Source organism: Chrysemys picta, chromosome 19, assembly GCF_011386835.1.
Source record: "Chrysemys picta bellii isolate R12L10 chromosome 19, ASM1138683v2, whole genome shotgun sequence".
Classification (NCBI taxonomy): Eukaryota; Metazoa; Chordata; order Testudines; family Emydidae; genus Chrysemys; species Chrysemys picta.
In genome coordinates, this window is record NC_088809.1 from 1,118,279 (window position 1) to 1,136,686 (window position 18,408).

Below are 18,408 nucleotides of genomic sequence, written 5' to 3' on the forward strand. Positions count from 1 at the left end.
AATTAACAGAAGTAGCTTGACTGCTGTGACACCACCATAAAACCATGTGGTATTAAACTGCTTTCACTCTAACCAAACAACAGTACTGTCAAGGTAGTGGCTGCACTTCTAGATCAGTCTCAAATGAATCTCACTGACTAATAATTTGAGGATAGATAGGAGGAGATGCAGCAGTCCTGACTCTCATTGCTTTAACTTTGACAGCTGCAATGCCTGGGATAACTTAAAGGAAACTACGGCAGATAATCATCAAGCAGCTAGTGTAGCTTTCTGTGCTGCACTAGCTGGCGCCCACTGCCAAATCGCCATCACAAGCAGCCTTGAATAAAAAACAATTAGACATCTGTGAAGCCAACATTCATAGTCTCAAAGCTCCACTCTGCTCACAATACTTCAGAGCAAAGAGAGTTAACCATTTCTGTAACACAGACACACACTTGCCTTGCTGATCACATTAGCTGGCTCAAAACCAGTCAAGAAATTCAGAGGGAAATGACTTATGGGCCACCATGCCATCCAACTAACAACAACTAATTTGTATATCGCCCTTTTCATCAGTAGATCCCCAAAGTGCTTTACAGAGGAGTGAAACTACAGACAATTTTACAGATGCTTTGGACATTACAGGCTACACAGAAAGCATCTGTCAAGACAGAATCGTTCAAGTCCTGCTACAGCCGCTACCTGACAATAGCAAAAGGCAAGAATAGTTGCAGGGAAGCAAACAGAGATGGGCATTCTGAAAGCAGTGATGATGGGACGGATTGCCTTTAGTAATCCTTTGGATTTATCTAGCAGTTTTCATCTTCAAAGCACTGTACAAACCTTAATTAATTAACTCTTACAACCCACTCTCTCTTCACCTGTCTCCATGAGTCAGGTAAGACCTAACCCCATTTTGCAGATGGGGAAGCAAATGGCAGAGAGGGTGACTGGAATTCTTGGCATTCATTTACTACATGTGCAGTGCTATACTCAGAGACCTCTGGGAATGAGTACTTGGGAACACTGTGATATAGTGGGAAGCTGCTGCAATAATGCGCAGCCATGCAGCAAAATGAAATGGATGATGAACCACACTAGCAATGAAATGGAGACCAGTGACAAGCACAACATAAGAAGCCAGTAAAGAAGATGAGAACGCAGGCCAAGGGCTCTGCAGAACCTAACTGGCCACCACTGGCCAGCAGCACAACCTAAGCAAGCTCTGCACTTGGAAGCAGGCAGAAGGCACTTAAGAGGATGCAAATATACCTCTGCTGGGACATGCAGCTTTCAGAATACCATACACGGATTATTGACTTTAACTTCTCATGGACTCAGTGTTTCTCAAACAGGGAGTGCAGAGACTCTTACAGGCAAGATGTGCAGGTACTTCTGGCCCAATAGTGAGAGCACCTATCAGTTTTCACACATTTAGGGCTAGCTGCAGCCCAATACAGACTCTTTTCAGCATGTACAGAGGTTTTCTGGACTCGAGCATCAAGTAAACTCAAGACCCCTCTCTGTGCCATATATATTTCAACGCTGGGTGTTCCTTTGATGTAAACTGAACTCCAACAATGGAGAGGTGGCCGTCACATAGGATGACAAAACCAAACTGCAAAGAGAACTGGAGAAGTTAGAACACAGAGAGCTGCACACAGTAAGAGGAGATTCAGTCCAGTAGCCTCGCAGCAGAAATAAACTCAGATCCAGAACAAGGCTCTGCAACTAACCAGCTGCACCCAGCACAATAAGGAGACTTTATTTTGAGAGGATGTGATCAATGTAAAATCACACTTGTCACAAAACTGTTTATTACTGTTACACGTAACACCTCACAGTCCTAAAAGAGAAAGTGTGTGTGTGGGGGGGGGATATTCTTCTGTGTTTTCAGTTTACTTTGCACCTATTGGGTATAGTCAGTTTCAGTGTCCCGTGTAGAGTCAGTTCGTTCCCCCCGGCTTGGCTGGGTCTGTCACAGATCCCAAGGGGGGAGACAAGCATCCAACGTGACGAGAGCGGGAAGGCCCCAGGATTGGCGGGGCCCCGGGGGTCGGAGGCAGGTGCTTTTAAGGCATTGTCAGACACTGCCCCAGCAGGACTCCCCAGGCGAGCCCCGGGGCTCGCGCGAGTCAGCAGGTCACGGCAGCCAACGGCTTTAACGCGACCTGCGGGCTCGCGTGGGAGCCCCACGCGGCCCCCTCCCCTCGCGCGAGGCAGGCGAGCTCGGGCCGCAGCTGCTCCCTCGCGGCGGGGCCCAGCCCGGGGGTCGCGGGGCTCTACCGGGGAAGGGGAGGGGCCCAACCCGCCGGGCCCTGAAGTCTCACCTCGGCCCCCGCCCCCCGGGGCCCTCCCCAACGCCGCCAGGCTGCCCCTCAGCTCCGCGGCCGAGATGCGCACCCGCTCCAGCTCCGCCGCCATCTTCGCTCCCGTCCCGCCCCGCCCCCTACGGCCCCACTCCCGCGGGAGGGGGCGGACGGCAGCCGGGCGGGCCCAAATCCTCCGCTCCTAACGCGCATGCGCCAAGCCGCCCGGACACGCCCCCTCAGCCCACGTGACGCGCGCCCTTGGGCCCGACCCTGTCCCGGGCCGCCGCGGGGATTGACTGACGGGAGCTCGGGGGTCCCAGTCCGCAGAGCGCTGGCGAGAGCGGCCAGGGCCAGGTGCGCGCCGCCGTGCGGCTGCTGAGCGCGTGCCGGGCCCCTCCCCGTGGCGCGGGCCGCGCACGCCCGGGCCGTACAGGATTGTAACGCCCAGCAAAGCTGAGCACGCGTGGAGACGGGCCTGGGGGCTCGTAGCCCTATGCACCAGCTCCGTTCTCGGCAGGGCGGTACAGGCCACCGGAGGGGGCAAGTGGGGCAATTTGCCCCAGGCCCCGCAAGGGCCCCCACGAGCCCATAGTATTCTATAGCATTGCAACTTTTTTGTCTGGAAGGGCCCCTGAATCCTCTGGGCGGCGCGAAGCTGACCGAGCTTTGACACCCCCGGCGAAATGAAAACCCAGGCCAGAGAGCAGCACTACAGTGCGCACTGGTGTCTTGCTGTGCAGGGCTCACGCCTAGGAGACACCCGCTGGGTCAGGTGCAGAAGTGATTCAGGAAAGCAGATTCCCATCACCCTCTCCCCCAGCTGTTCTACCGCCTTAAAACACCAGTGCGGAGCGCTTTGGGGAAGGATCGGTCCAAGTCAGTCACTCCAGCAACACCACCCGTGGGGAACCTCCTATTGCCAGTGCCTGGGGAAGGGCAGGGGCTACTGCAAACAGGGGCAAGTCTGTGCACTTACGCTGCACACTAGTTTGAGTTCCCCTCTGTCCCATTCCTGGAGTTTTAGTCTTTTTCTGTTTCTCACGGTTTCCTCTTTCGAAGGGCACGTGCAGCAGGGGGCACAGTAAACTAGGAGCATTGTTTCTCTCTTCCAAGTCCACCAACAGAAATATTTACTTACACTAGTGATAGGTAAACACTATTCAAATAGAGCTGGTGGTTACATGGAGTGTTCTCAGAAAGGGGGAGTGGGACATACCACCCAGCCCCTGGATTTAGCTGTTGAAAGGTAATCCGGTGACACCCTCCCTGCATACAAGCCATCGCAGTAGCTGGCTCATTTCACTCCCTAGAGAGAACACAAACAGCTCTGGAGTTGGCACCGGCACTAGTTCACAGCTGCAGGCTGCTGTGACAACCATCCTAACCCAACAGCAAAATTGCTTCCATGGACTTTCCTTTTAAATTTCAAATTTGTCAAGTGTTTAAAACTTAACCCCGCCCTGTGTTTTGGGCCCAAACAGTGTCCAGACACAGCTAAGGAGATATTGATTCAGAGTGGCGCATAGGGACACCTGTGCTCTTCTGCACTCCTTCCATGACTGGTGAGGCAGGCTCCCTCCAGCAGTAGGATGCATTTCCAGCCTCTCTCTTCCCCTCTTCAGCTTACAGAACATGTCCTCTCCGTACTGCATCTCACTGGCAGATGTTGAAGCTGCAGTCAAGTCTCCATGGCCTTATTCACCTCACCCCCATCCTAACCAGTTCCAGCCTAGACGAGTTAGCCGGCCACAGACTCTTCTTCAAGTGTGAGCTCTTCCAGAAGACTGGTTCCTTTAAGGTAAAGCGGACACATTAATGGCACAGTGTGGGGAGCAGCCTGACCCACGCTGCTGCCTAGCTCTGCTGTCTCAGAGGAAAGGGTACAGGGTCTGACCGGGGGTTGGATTTGAGAAGCAATTGCTCAAATACAAAAGTGTGCCCCATTAGCATCTGTACAAAGGGAGAATCGCTGCTTTCAGCACTTAAATGCTGCAGAACACGCGGTATGAGTCCAATAGCAGGTTGGCCCTCAGGCCCTGCCAGCTTTGAACACAATTCAACTCTAGCTCCAGAGCAATAGGGACTAGAAATTACCATTCCTCTACCCCAGGAAACAAGGTTGGTGGCCCCTGTCCACTTCCTACTGGGCAGCCACCACATACAAGCACTTCTTGGCAGCCCCAGCCCCAGGAAGAGATGGTTAAATGGGTCATTACAGACGCTGAGGACTCCTGCAGTTAGGGGCTCAGGGGGAGGAAGGGAAGCTGGCATTGGTGCTGTACTGGTTCTAGGGATCTACAGCTGCCCTCTTGCTGGGGAAAGCATCCATTAAAAAGGGTGCAGGGGAGCAGCTTCTCCACCTCCCCTTGTGCTCTCAGCTAGGGCACAACAGCAGCAGCAAACCCTGCCCCATCTGAGCATGGAGAGCTGAGGCTTTGCAGGTTCACTCTACCTGTGGTCTCTCCCCAGGTCCGAGGTGCACTGAATGCCGTCAGAAGTCTGGTTCGTGCAGCCCAGGGCGACAGAGAGCAGCCCAAGGCTGTTGTGACACACAGTAGTGGAAACCATGGCCAAGCTCTTGCCTTTGCAGCTAAAGTGGAAGGTAACAGGGAGCCAATTTCTTGGCCATGCGGGGCGGGGCTGCCCCCCCCCCCCCACTTGCCCCTTCATTTCTCCAGCAGCAAACGCGCTACTGAGAGCAATAAGGGAAGGGCAGCCCTTTGCTCGGGTCTTTCGCTGGCAGCTGAGCTGGCTGGTTACCCCAGGGGAAGCCTGCCAGCGCTCAGGAGCGGATGCCAAGGGGTAGCTCTGGCTCCCAGCACACAGCTGGCTCAGCATCCAGCCTGCAGCTCAGTCCCTGCCTGACTTAACTACACATGGGGATTCCTTGGAGTAAGCACGCCCCAGGTCTTTGCCACCCAGCCGGGTGGGTTAATCCCAGACAGGACTGTGAACCAGCAGGGCCGAGGGTTTCCCTGCTTGGATGCATCCACAGGCTGGTGCAGATAGAGCCAGGAACTCCCACTGCAGCAGCGCAGGGTGCAGCTGAGCTCTAATGCAGTTTCACGTCCCTGTCCCGCACGCACCACCACGGTGAAGTTACCTGCAAACGGCCTGGTCACAGCTGAGTTGGTTTTCTCTCCTGGGGGTATCCTCTGCTCCATGTCTGTCCGACCCACTCTCAGCCGAGCAGGGGACGTGCCTCTGCGGCCGGGCCCCCATCATTGTCCAGTCCTTTCATTCCACAGGGATTCCTGCCTATGTCGTGGTGCCTCGCACAGCGCCACTCTGTAAGAAAGCTGCCATCTGCTCCTATGGAGCCAGGCTGATATTATGTGAGCCCACTGATGAGGTAAGGGGGAGGCAGGGGGCAGCACAGCAGGGTACTTTGGCTTTGTTCACACACAGGGGCATTAACAATTTTTGTGCCTGGTCTGTCTCCCCAGTCCCGAGTGGAGGTGGCAGCTCGGACAGTTCAGGAGAAGGAAGGCGTGATGGTGCACCCCAATCAGGATCCTGCTGTGATTGCAGGCCAAGGCACTATAGCACTGGAGGTGCTGCAGCAGGTGAGACCTCCTTCCCTGGCACTTTTCCGATTAGGCAGGAGAGAACAAGCAGGGGGACACATCTGCTCCCGCTGCAGGGGTCAGGGAAGCCAGAATTAGTCCATCAGGACTTGGAGCCAGCCTCCAGGGAGCAAGCCGTTTAGGAGCAGTCACAAGACAGCATTTGTCTCTTGGTCTCTGTTGTGCTAGGTACCCCAGGTGAATGCACTGGTGGTTCCCGTTGGAGGAGGAGGGATGGTTGCTGGAATAGCAGTGGCTGTCAAGGTAAGAAATCTCCTATTTTGGCTGCATTTCTCCTCAGGAAGGGGGGGACTGAGGAGTTACTGGTGTCCGAAAATGAGCATTTCACCTTGTGAGGACGAAGTTCTCTGAGTCACACAGCATCTGAACTCAGCTTGGATTTGTAGTTGACCCTCTCTCTCTTCCTGTGTTTGGATCAGGAGGTACTGTAGAGTTTGTTAGCACTCTCCCCTGCAGGTCCAGGTTGCATTGAAAGCAACCAGGACAGATCACTGCAGCTGACACACTCTAGTTTAAGCCTCATGCCACGATACAGAATAAAATGGTGCCACTTCCAGCAGGAACAGAGGCAGATGGGAGATACTGGCAGCCTGAGGAGAGCTGGGCACTCAGTCATCCTTCAGGGCCGAGTTGCAATGCCGAGTAAGGAGATTAGTTGCCGTTAGGAGAAGCTCGTCCTCTGCCTGCAGTAGATGAAGGAACCTGCTCCTGGCTCAACAGTGGTTGCTCTCTGATTCGTCACACCAGCAAATGCCAGACACACTCTGCTGGAGGGGAAGATTGCCATGGCAGGCGAAAGGCCTGCCCCAGCCCAAACAGCTACAGAACATGGGAGTTAAGGCACAATGTGGCCTGGCCTGCCATGTTCACCAGCAAGTTCCAAACTCATCCCCTGCTCTTCCTTTGGGCAGGCTTTGAGACCGGACATAAGAGTGTATGCTGCTGAACCATGCAATGCAGATGACTGCTACAGGTCAAAGGTGACAGGGGAACTCACCCCCAACCGCCATCCCCCAGACACCATAGCAGACAGTGTTAAAACCAGCATTGGACCCAACACCTGGCCTATCATTAAGGATTTGGTGGATGATGTGCTGACAGTCACAGAGGCGGAGATCCAGGTAAGCATTAACTCCAAGCACTTTTCTTGCTGTAACGGCCCAGCGCAGGTGCCTCCATTCACACACCTTGCCCTCCCATGCTGTAGCATGAAGCAGGAGTCATGATCCCCTTCAAAGGATGATCGCGCTCTGCCATGCTGGCTGGACCTCCTCCATTTCCTCCCATGGCATTCTTCAGCTCCACAGCAGCAACCCCGGCTGCCGGTGACTTTAGGGTCCCAGCCTTTTCCCATAATTGTTATCAACAGACGCCCACAGCTATGGCCTGTGCCTCCCCAAAGCATCGCCCACAAGCTCCATGACAAGGGCTGTGTATCGTGCCCAGTCCCTCGCTTTACGCAGTGGGGTGTACCTAAGGCTTAGAACAATATTTACCAGCACCGTAACTGCTCTTCTCTGCCCCAACAGCAAGCAACACAGCTGGTGTGGGAGAGGATGAAGCTGCTTATTGAGCCAACAGCTGGAGTGGGAGTGGCTGCTGTGCTCTCTGAGCAGTTTTGCTCAGTCTCCCAGGAAATGAAGAACGTTTGCATTGTGCTGTGTGGAGGAAACGTAGACCTAGGCACCCTGGCCTGGCTCAGCCCACCTGGCAAAGAGGCAAATGGAAACTGATCAGCCTTTCTCCCAGGAGTGAGAAACTGGGCTGTTTCTTAGAGCCTGGTGCTGTGTTTGCACAGTGGGGCCTCTGGGAGTTTGGTTTGAGCATTAGCCTGCTAAACCCAGGGTTGTGAGTTCAGTCCCTGAGAGGGCCACTTAGGGATCTGGAGCAAAATCAATATTTGGTCCTGCTAGCGAAGGCAGGGAGCTGGACTCGATGACCTTTCGGGGTCCCTTCCAGTTCTATGAGATAGGTATCTCTCTATATTTTTTATTTTAATAATAATAATAATAATAAAAAAAAAAAACCATGAGCAAAAAGGATTGATGTCTAAGGAAGTGGGAAAGCCTTGTCATCTCAAGGAGCAGCTGGTGCTGCTCTTAACCTGGTACAGGTGGGTGGAGCCAAAGAGCTGGTCTCTCAGCCTCCCTAGGCAGGCGGTTGGAATGAGTTTCATGCAGCTACCCCCTGTCTGGGGCCCAAGCCTATGCTGCTTGGAGAGATCACTTGCGTGTTCAGCAACAGGAGACTGTGGTAAAGTCTGACCCTGTGCTCTCATGGGACAGGCGCTAAGTTAGACAAACAGTTTATTGGGGAAGAGCCAACCCCACATTTGTAAAGAGAAGTCACGCCTCACCAATCTATTACAATTCTTGGAGGGTGTACTTGGTTTTTCAGAAAGCCTTTGACAAGGTCCCTCACCAAAAGCTCTTAAGAAAACTAAGTCGACATAGAAGGCGGCGGGTAGGTCCTCTCATGGCTGCATCTGAAGTGAGGTTCTTACCCACGAAAGCGTATGCTCCCAATACTTCTGTTAGTCTTAAAGATGCCACAGGACCCTCTGTTGCTTTTTACAGATTCAGACTAACACAGCTACCCCTCTGATACTTGGTTCAAGATAGGAAACAAAGGGTAGGAATAAATAGTTTTCATAATGCAGAGAGAACAGTGGGGTCCCCCAAGGCTCTGTGCAGGGACTTGTGCTGTTCAAGGTATCCAATAATGATCTGCAAAGTCTTCAGATGATACAATATTATTCATTAAGAGTCACAGGGGGCGCTCTCAGGAACTGGCAGATAAAATTCAACATTGATAAGTGTGAAGTGATGCACATTGGCAAAAATAATCCCAACTACACGCATATGACGATAGGTTCTACATTAGTGGTTACCATTGTCGGAGAAAAACAGTTCTCACTCTTTTGGTTGAGTGCAGCAAATCAAGAAGGATCTTGGTATCACAATGGATAGTTCTCTGAAAACCTCAGCTCAATGCACAACAGCAGTCAAAAAAAGATAATGAGGAAATGGATAGAAAATAAGACCGAGAATATTGTAATGCTCACACCATGTGCCCACACCATGAATACAGTGTCCAGTTCTGGTCTTCCTACCTCAAAAAGGTTATAGTGGAAAAAGATTTGGAGAAGGAAAACAAAGATGATCAAGGATATGGACCGGCTTCCATCCGAGGAGAGACTAAAAAGATTAGGGCTGTTAGCTTAGGAAAAAGAGGACAGTCTATAAAATCATGAATGGAGTAGAAAAAGTGTTATTGACCCTTCCACACAATATGACAACCAGTACCAATGAAATTAATAGGCATCAGGTTTAATACAAACAAGGGGAAGTACTTTTTCCACACAATGGCAAGTTAAACTGTGGAACTCATTGCCATGGGATGTTGATGGCCAAAAGTATAACTGGCCAAGTATAACTCGGTGAAGAACGAGGTAAAGGATAGGTCCATCAATGGCTATTAGCCAAGATGGTCAGAGACGCAACCCCATGCCCGAGGCAATCCTAAACTTCTGACTGTTGGGAAGGGAAGATGGGTGGATCACCCCAACTGCCCAGTTCTGTACGCTCCCCCTGAGGCTCTGGTACTGGCCACTGTTGGAGACAGGATGCTGGGCTAGATGGACCATTAGTCTGACCCCGTATGGCAGCCTATGTTTTTATGTTCTCAAGTTACACACAAATGGCAGGGGAGGGGGTGAAACACAGAATCCCTAGTGCAGCTTCAGGAGCTTCTAGCCTGGCAGGAGGGACTGAGCAAAGCCTGCATGCCCAGTGTGCACAATAACTCGATCCAGCCACGCCCCCGCTGCAAGAAAGCGGCCACTTGGACTTTAATTGAAGTGAAGATATATTTACCATTGAAATAAACTGACATTGGAGTCCAGGGCATAGGAAGTTGTGAGCCAGATCTAATGCTGCAGCAGCCAGCGTGAGTGCTGGACACAAACCCCAGGAAAGGCACAGCACTAACAAGTCCAGGGCAGTTCTCCCTACTTCTCACGAGGCTTGGAACAGCCAAGCACCCACATGGGGTGCAGGAGCTGCGAACCACAGCAGTCACGCTAGGCCTGAAGAGTTATTCCATCTCCACCTCCTGCATGGGGAGCTGCTGTTCGTTTCTCACCCACGGTACCGGCTCCGGCACATGCGGGTCATAAGTCCATTTAGGGAAGATGCGCTTGTACAGATTCAGCAGCACCGTGTCCTGGGATTTCAGCTGGCCATCAAAATGACACTTCATGTGACCATGAGTCCCTAGGCAAAGAAAACAACAGAAGCTGTTAGCTGCATTTTGCCTGTTCCTCTTCCCCAGCCCAGGGAAGAGCAGACAGTGTTTGAGTAGGGATGCAGGGACAGTGATTGTGGCCCAACACCATGAGAGGAAAGCAAGGCAACAATGCATGTCAAACCCGGCCTACCTAGCGGCTCCGTGATGTGTCCTCTGCGGCCCCACTTGGTCCTCAGCTCCACCGGCTTAAACCACAGCACATCCTCTGCAGATCAAAGACAAGAGACACATGAGAAACAGCTCCCCAGCACCCTGCCACATAGCTAGCCAACCAGGCAGGAGTCAGGCTGCTTGAGCTACTACCCAGAGCAGCTGTGAGTATGACGAGCAGCGGCACACTGGCCAAAGAGCTATAGTGTGCATTCACCTATAGGCGAAACAGAATCACTGCTGCATGGATGGGTGTGCTCAGAACACGAGAGCCTCTCTGCAGGGCACGGGACACTTGCTGAGATATCTGGGTCACGTCAACACGTATGTCCGAATGTTCACAAGAGCTCAGCTCTGCACTTCCAGGTCTGAAAGGCTCCAGTTATTGGAAGTCATGACAGACTTTCCTATGGAACTGCAGGGTCTCTAGGGGCACACAGGACCTGCTGTACCATCCACACACACACACACACACACACACACACACGCCACGTACCTCTGTTAAAGAACATGTACCGCACTACAGCCGTCTTGCTGAAGATCTTGAAAGGGTGACCACTGAGCACCAGCCGCTTGATGATGATTCTGTCTGGATCCACCGAGAGCAGAAAGCCTGTGGCAATGAGGTCGTGCATTCCTGTGGAGCAGAGCTAATATGAATGCCACTGCTCAGTGGGTCCTAGAGCAGGGCAGTCCCCACAGCAAGAATAAGGACAGGGCCATTACTCCAGAGCCTGAGGGAGAGGAGATGGGCAAGTTCATCCTCTCAGAGCCCGACAGATGATTAAGGCACGTCAGATGCGTGGCAGTATTGGAGAATGGGACCCAGATCCATCAGTGGAAGCTGGAAATCCCTGCTGCTAGGATTAGCTTTCATTTCTCATTCAGTCACCCCCCTCAGCACTCACTGACTTACCGTTACTCCTTTGTTTAAACAGTAGCACCGAGGCTGGGGGAAAAGTGATGGGAGCATAAACAGTCACCACCAGGGCTGCATCAGGCCGCAGGAAACGCTCCAACTTGTGCTTATCAGCTAGAAGAGAGAAAGCACCAAGTAAAACTCAGTTACCAGCCAGGGGCCGGCAGGGGAGCTCCAGGACCCAACACCAACAAGCAGCAGGCCAGCCACAATACACACTAATTTGGACTGTCAACACATTGCTCAGGGAACACTCTTCAGGTCCGTCCACTCCCTCCTTCTGCTCAGCCTTGGGAGCAACCTCAGCAGCACGGGGTTGTGGGTCACACGCAGCCCCCCTCCCTCCACCATCACAATAGGCTGTTGAGAGCCAACCCCTTGGAGAAGGAGATCACCAATTCAAATTATAGAGCCTCGTCCAATCCCGAGCAAGGACGAGCCCTACCAGTACCACTTCCTCACGGTCCCAGGGAACCACGTGCTGCCCAGGCCAATCCAGCCCCCTCAAAGGGGAAAGGAATTGAGTCCATTCGTTGAAGCCCAACAGCCAAGATATGCAAGTCCTCAGAGTCCCTTCAGCCATCCCAGGTTTCCCCCCCAAAGACCCCAGCCAGGAGGGGGTCTGCACAGAAAGGGAGCAAAGGGCCCAACCCTCTATATGCAGTTTGTCCACTAGTGGGTCCGACACCCACCTGAGCTATGCTGGGAGTACAGAGGGGAGGCGCGGAAGCGCCTGAACCCACAGTGGAAGATCAACTCCTCCTTGGCTTTCACTGTCTCACTGTTGCCCAGGTGCCGCCTCACTGCAAAGTTCAGCACAGACATCTGCAGAGAGAGGGAGAAAGGCAATGCTGAGGGGCCGCGCTCACCTGGAACGGCAGGGTTGCAAAGTTGAAAGCCATGGATAATACAGAATAGCTCCGCAAGCCAGATGTCTCCAGTGTCTCAACAGCTCACAACCCAGGTGCTTTAGCCAAAGTGCTGCCAGATCTTCCTTTTATGCCAGAGAATCCCTACCCCCACCAGAGACGCCTCAGAGCCATAAAGGGTTCATCAGCAACATTTCAGCCAGGTTCAGACGTTCTGGTTTAAACCATCATGGCCATCTCCCTGCTATTCTGATGTGACCCCCAGGACCTGCAGAAACAGCTTCAACCCCAACCAGCACAAGAAGATTTGAACTGAATTCCTTGTACACTCAGACCTTCTCCTCCCAGCAAAGGCCCCAGGAAGGCCAGGAGAACGCCAAGCCTGGATCAGCCGGAGGGGAAGAGGCACAGTGGCTTTCCAGCTCTTCTGGGTGATGGCAGGTTACAGCCTGTGGCACACTCACCTTTTGCTCATGGGGAAGCAGTGAGAATAGGACCAGAGGCAGCCCCTGCCTGAAACTCTCCATCACTGAGCTAGGAACACTACAGATGTGAAGGGTAACGTACCAGCCAACCTGTCGAGAGAGAAGTGCAGAACAACAGTTAATGCAGGTTCCCTGCTGTCAAGGTGCGAAGGAGCAAGATGGAGCATGCATGTGGGGAGTGGCCTAGGCACACAGGCTGTGGGGTAGAGAAAACAGGACACCAGTACTACCTGGGCTTTACCTACAACACAGGAACAGGCCTAGCCAGCAACCAGCAGTGCCTCAACTTCACTACCACACCTCGCCTGCCAAGAGCGAGGAAACACAGCAGGGAAGGAGGAGAGATGGACAACATGGGGGAAGATAAATTAGCCAAGGAAAGGCAGGTACCGCGGCCCCTTCAGGTTCCTCTTTCTCTATCTGCCGGAAGACATGCTTCCTGGTTCGGGAGAAGTCCTGGAACTGGAAGATCCTGGCATAATCCCTGGGGAGATTCTCTTTGGGATCCCAAGGAGAAGTCCGGAAACTTTTGAGCCCCCTGTACTTCTGGAACCTGGAGGACAGAGTTTCAGAGACTTTACTCAACAAATCCTATAGCAGTTAGCAAGCAAATACCCTTGCCCCATGTGAGGACATCTGCATTATACCTTTACAGGGACTTACACCACACAGGGTCTCACAGAGAGCAAGGGGGAATTCATCCTCCTCATAGGAGAGATCTGATCACAGAGAGTCAGGAACATCCTGATGCCATCAGCCCCCAAATGAGCCACACAGAAGGGAACTGTCACTGCACCAGCCCACTGGATCAGACAGGCACAGAGGAAGGGTCTAGTTTGATGCAATCACCCACATGGGTTCTCACTACAGGAAAACCCCACCAATTTCACTAGGCAAACTAGAGCATGCTCAGTCCCATCCCCCATTGCACACTGCCGGTCTCAAAGCCAGGACATCTCCAGGGAGAGTCACTAGCAAACGCACTCCTTCCATCCTGGCATGAGGTTTCTTACCGGACTCTGGCAGGCAAGTTGCGGGGGGTGTCCACCTCATCTGGGAACATTTGATCCAATCTCTCCTGCTTGTACTTCTCCAACATCTGCTCCTCATCCTCATCCAGCATCTCGTCGTATAGGTCGTCCCGAGCAGACTCTGCTACAGTCATGGTCTCACACTCCTCCTCTACAAGCTCCTCCTCCTCGCTGCTTTCCCCAACCTGCCACAGACAGCATATACTGCTCTTGATGTGCAGAGTCCACAGGCACGTGTACTTACACCCACACTCCAGGCAACACTGCAGGGGCTGCATGCATCTTGTACAACGCAGAGCACAGCCCCCGCTGGAGTTTAGATAAGAGGGTAGCTGACTATGACAGAGGGAGCAATACAAAGGGGCATGTGGCTGCATAGACTTCACCCCTTTGAAATGTGGACACCAGCCTGGCTGTATGTTGTGCCCTTATACTGCCTGTCTGGGTGTGGAAAAAACAGACAGACGGTTTGCAGGGTGGCAAGCACACTAGTACTTGGATACAACCTACAATATCAATCTCTTGTTACCTGGGAAGCCTCTTCCATCAAATCTTCATCCTCCAGGTTGTCCTCCTCCTCCTCCTCACTGCCATCATCTCCATCCTCCACAATCCACGCAGCCTGGTAGTTGGATGTTCCCTTGGGGACCTTCACCACCTTCCTCCTTTCCTTCAGGGACTCTGCCAGATTCCCAGAGTGGTTAGTACTGCATAGCCCCTCTCCCCCTCCTCTTTACCTACAGTAATGCCAGACATGGCACTAGGCTGCTCCCTCTAGTTCCCCTTTCCAGCTGTGTGGACAGTCAAATGGAAGAGCAAGTTATATGAAACAGGTGGAGGGATTTACAGCAATGTATCTATTCTGTGCAGAAATCAGTAACCAGAATCCAGAGACTGTTCACACATCCCTGGGATTTCACCATTCATCATCACGAATGCCAGGATTGGAGAGCACAGCTCATTCCCTCACAGAGCAGTTAGGAATAACTCTGCACTATATGGCCATCAGCAGACAGATGCTCGGGATCCCATGACGTGCTCTCCAACTATCTGGCCAGCCGAAATTCAGGATCAAACTGGAGAAGCTATGCAGCCCAACGTCAGAGGAAGAGGCTGGAAATAGGAGTCGACAGGGGCCTGGGTTCAAAACTAGATACCATGCCCAGCCTTAAGCTTCTCAGCTAGAGCTCGTAAAAATTAAAAACTTCACCAATAACCTAAGGAAAGGCTAGAGAAATATTGCCCGCACTGACCATCTGCCTCTTTCAGCTCCTCCTCAGTGGGCCAGGTCTGTTCCCCCTCCATGGGGTCAGGAATCACCTCTGATTGCAAAGACTCCTGTCTTCTAGGATCTGCCTTCATCAGGACCTTAATGACTTCCTCCATCTCAACAGCACCGTTTACAGAATCATCCTAGCAGACAAAGTCATTAAGTGAGAACCCACCCAATTCAAGCTGCACATCGCAGTTTGTAGCAAAGGACTAGCCCCACCACAACCCAAGATAATCCCACCACTAGCAAGAAAGTACTCACCCACAGCACACCCTATGCTCATTGTGAACACTGTGCTCTGTCCAAAGAGCTTCTCTAAGAGGGCAAAGCTTTATAGTCTGCCTTGAACCAACCTGACTGAATGACCACAGGTGCTGACTGTTGGGAGCTAAGGCATATTTAGGCCTGACAGAAGCCTACTGTGGCTTTTCATAGTCTGTTCTGATAATATTTAACATAAGCATAAGGAGAACTACATGTGTAAGAAATTGAAGAGTGTGAGAAGAAGAAAAGCTAAAGTAACTACAAAAAATAAAGACGAGTTTGAACTAACACAAAACCTGCACTGATGGGGGAGAGGAGTTAGCATGGAAATGAAAGACTAATAACGTATGTATAAAAGAAGAGAACAAAGAGTTATAAATAAGTGTGTGTAACAAAGGGAGGTTAAAGCTGTACTGTCCAGTGCTGGAGGAAACGGTGAGGTAATTGTCCTAATGAGCTACCTATTTGTGAGTCACTGATCACTACTTGCTGAGTGTTTTGCCTTCAGAAAGATTTATTAGACCCATCTGCTGAGTAAGTGAATCTTAATCCAGTTCTAGAGAACATTGGTTCAAAGATCCTGCAGTTTCTAAACGATTACCAGGGAAGAGATAACTCTCAGTGGGCCCCTCAGAGTCCAGAACTCCATCCTACCTGTATGTCCATGTCCTGGCCCTTCCTCTGCTGCCCTTTAGCCACTCGGGGGTTGAGAGAGAAGGGGTCTGGAGGGGCATCAACCTGACTCATCTGGAAGTCTCCATGTCCCACGATATGCACCAGGCTGTTCACATTGAGGGTGCGTCCCCGAACGAAGCCAGATACCTTCAAGGTCCCCACCAAGTCACTATCGTGGCTGGGCATAAACTCAGCCTCTTGGGCAAGCAGATAGGCCCGTCTATCTCGGAAAGCAAGGTGCCGCTGCTTCTGGGCAGCGAGATGCCTCAGCAACAACAAAGACTCTTGCTCGGTGTTCAGGGGGAAGAGTTTGGCCTCCGGGAAGCGCTTCTCAATAGCTTTGCCCAATTTCTTCTTAGCATCTGCCTGTTTCTTCTGTGGGAGATCAGTGACTCCATGGACAGCAAGGGCTAGCAGACAGCAAAGAGAACAACAGTTAACAGTCAAAGCTCAAAAAGCCATCCTGGGTCAGACCTATGGTCCATCTAGCCCAGTATCCGGTCTTCTGACAGTGGCCAGTGCCAGGTGCCCCAGAGGGAATGAACAGAACAAGTAATCATCAAGTGATCCATCCCGTCGCCCATTCCCAGTTTCTGCCAACAGAGGCTAGGGCAGTGGTCCCCAACGTGGTGCCCGCCAGCGCCATGGCACCCGCCGGGGCATTTATGTGCGCCCGGGTACTGGCCGCCGGACAAGCATCCGCCGAAATGCCGCCAAGAAGCAGTGTCATCAAGAGGTGTTGCCGTCGAAATGCTCCTCCCCAGCACGCAAGTCTATCTAGATGGCTCAAGAGATCCATAACCTTCGCACCAGGCAGGTAAGTCACCATGTGGTTCTCCCACTCATCGCAAACCCAGCTATCTGTTTCTAATGATCGAATCACCCATTACTAATAACTGTCCCTTCCTAATAACTGGAGTTCCCTCCTCCGGAGAGGTATCCTCAGTGCGAGCGGAGACCACATCATCATCTGGAAGGAGGGTCCCAACCATGGGATCAGTTCTCTCTGCTGCAGCTGGATGTTCTCCTTCCCTGAGACTTTCATCCTCCTCAACAGCACAGAGGCTGTCAGACAGGGGAAGGGACCGTCTCATCTATGTACCGCTGTCTCCCCTAGCTCCTCCAGCTGGGGATGTACCGATGTAGATTCATTTGTGCCCACTATGTGGCGCATTTAAATAGTCAAAATGCTAACAAGTGTTCAACGAGTAGGCAGCAGCCTGGATCCAAGATGTCTCTTATGTCTTTAGATCACCAGCATTAACCCAACAGGGGTGCACTCACAGAGGGGGACTGATAACATTAGATCAACTGATCTGCACTCCAAGCTTCTAGATAGCAAGATCCAGTGGCAACCTACCTGCTGTATGGGGGTCCTGGTTACTGCACCAGCGTCCAGTCAAGAACTCTGGAATCTCATTAGACACCCCGCTCCAACCCCCTAGGGTACCCTCTGCTTTTTAATTCACCTACCATAGCTGGGGAGCCCCTGCGCAAAGAGGCAAGAGAGGCAGTAATCTCCAGCGCTGTCCCAGCCATCGAGCGGATCCAGTACGAACAGCAGAGTATCAGCTACTTTCGCCAGGTCTAACACAGCATGAAGATTCCCTAGAAACACAGTATGAGAATATGGCAGAACGAGGCACTAATGAGTTTCAGCAGAACACAGTGGAATTAAAAATTTTATTAAGATGATGTTAAAAATAAATAGCGAACAGAGTTTGAGCATAGAAGTTTCTGGTTATCAGGGAATAACATACAGATCATTGAGGGTGCAAAGTTTGGTTTAAGATAAGGTGGCATGAGGAATACATAATCTGCAATATCCCCAGCACAAGCCCTCCTAGTCCTTCAGGGTTTCCTTACCCATGGGTGCCGTCGCAAAGCGCCAGCGCAGTTTAAGTCGGGGGCAGAGCAGCACAAAACCCTCTGCTCTCTCATCCGTATGCACAAGGGCAGATTCGTCACTCTGAAGCAGCCTCAAGGCGTCGTGGGTGACCACCCCAACGTGCAGTGGGACCACCACCACCAGGTGAGGCGGCCCATCTTTGCTACCCAGGTGTCGCTTTTCTGCCAGCACCTGGGAACAGAAACAGCTGACAATAAAACTGCCCGCCCCCCATCGCTGCTGGGGCGGGCAGCTCCGGGCCCCACCGCGTGTCACGCCCCGCCCCGCTCCCCGCGGCCCCAGCCCCCGGCTCGCTCACCGCCTCCTTGCGCTGCCTGCGGAGCTGCAGGGCCTGGTGCCTCCGGTCCGGCTTGGTCAGGTCCCGCCGGCGGCGGCTCAGGGTCTTGGCGGGGACGCGGCCTAGGGGGAGAGAGCGGCGGTTAGCGCGGGCCCCCGCGGCCGGGCAGGGCGGGTACCGCGGGCCCCGACAGGGTCTCACCTCCCGCCCGGCGCTGGGCCCCTCCGCGCTGCTTCCGCCCCTTGTGCGGCTTGTTCTGCTGCTTCAGGGCCCCGGCCCGGTGCGCGGCCGCCGCGCCCGCCGCCATCTTGCCTCCCAGCACTTCCGCTTCCAGGGCAGCCACGTGCGTCACCCGGAAATGACACAT

At 52.7% G+C, this 18,408-nt stretch overlaps 3 protein-coding genes and 1 non-coding gene across 7 annotated transcripts in view; 1 reads left to right on the top strand and 3 right to left on the bottom strand.

Annotated features, from left to right (window-relative positions):
• SMG6 (SMG6 nonsense mediated mRNA decay factor) overlaps window positions 1-2,513 on the bottom strand; it is a 149,185-nt gene extending 146,672 nt beyond the window's left edge. For 2 of the 4 annotated variants that reach the window (XM_008169011.4, XM_005298278.5), the window contains exon 1: window positions 2,313-2,469. In XM_008169011.4, coding sequence (XP_008167233.2) covers window positions 2,313-2,406 — 94 coding nt within the window. In that variant the 5' untranslated portion in view covers window positions 2,407-2,469. Of the gene's footprint in view, window positions 1-2,312 lie in introns of all 4 variants that reach the window. The other 2 variants (XM_065573418.1, XM_024105968.3) reach the window with 2 other exon arrangements.
• A 1,413-nt stretch (window positions 2,514-3,926) lies between these two features.
• On the top strand, window positions 3,927-10,116 carry SRR (serine racemase). Its single transcript, XM_005298272.5, is given in 8 exon segments — window positions 3,927-3,964; window positions 3,966-4,092; window positions 4,764-4,896; window positions 5,543-5,646; window positions 5,741-5,860; window positions 6,050-6,124; window positions 6,793-7,002; window positions 7,411-10,116. Coding segments are annotated over 8 exon segments (1,011 nt in total). The 3' UTR covers window positions 7,615-10,116.
• TSR1 (TSR1 ribosome maturation factor) lies at window positions 9,708-18,401 on the bottom strand. The gene is made up of 15 exons (XM_065573421.1): window positions 18,243-18,401; window positions 18,063-18,163; window positions 17,722-17,935; window positions 17,329-17,463; window positions 15,835-16,265; window positions 14,897-15,056; window positions 14,173-14,324; window positions 13,626-13,828; window positions 13,003-13,165; window positions 12,592-12,702; window positions 11,951-12,083; window positions 11,256-11,372; window positions 10,836-10,976; window positions 10,320-10,394; window positions 9,708-10,155 (listed from the first exon to the last, which is right to left on the bottom strand). The coding sequence occupies exons 1-15, from the start codon at window positions 18,346-18,348 to the stop codon at window positions 9,977-9,979; spliced, it is 2,421 nt and encodes an 806-aa protein (XP_065429493.1). The 5' UTR covers window positions 18,349-18,401; the 3' UTR covers window positions 9,708-9,976.
• On the bottom strand, window positions 12,279-12,369 carry LOC112059648 (small nucleolar RNA SNORD91 family). The gene has a single exon (XR_002888939.2). It is a non-coding gene; the product is annotated as a small nucleolar RNA SNORD91 family (small nucleolar RNA).
• Window positions 18,402-18,408: the final 7 nt, after the last annotated feature.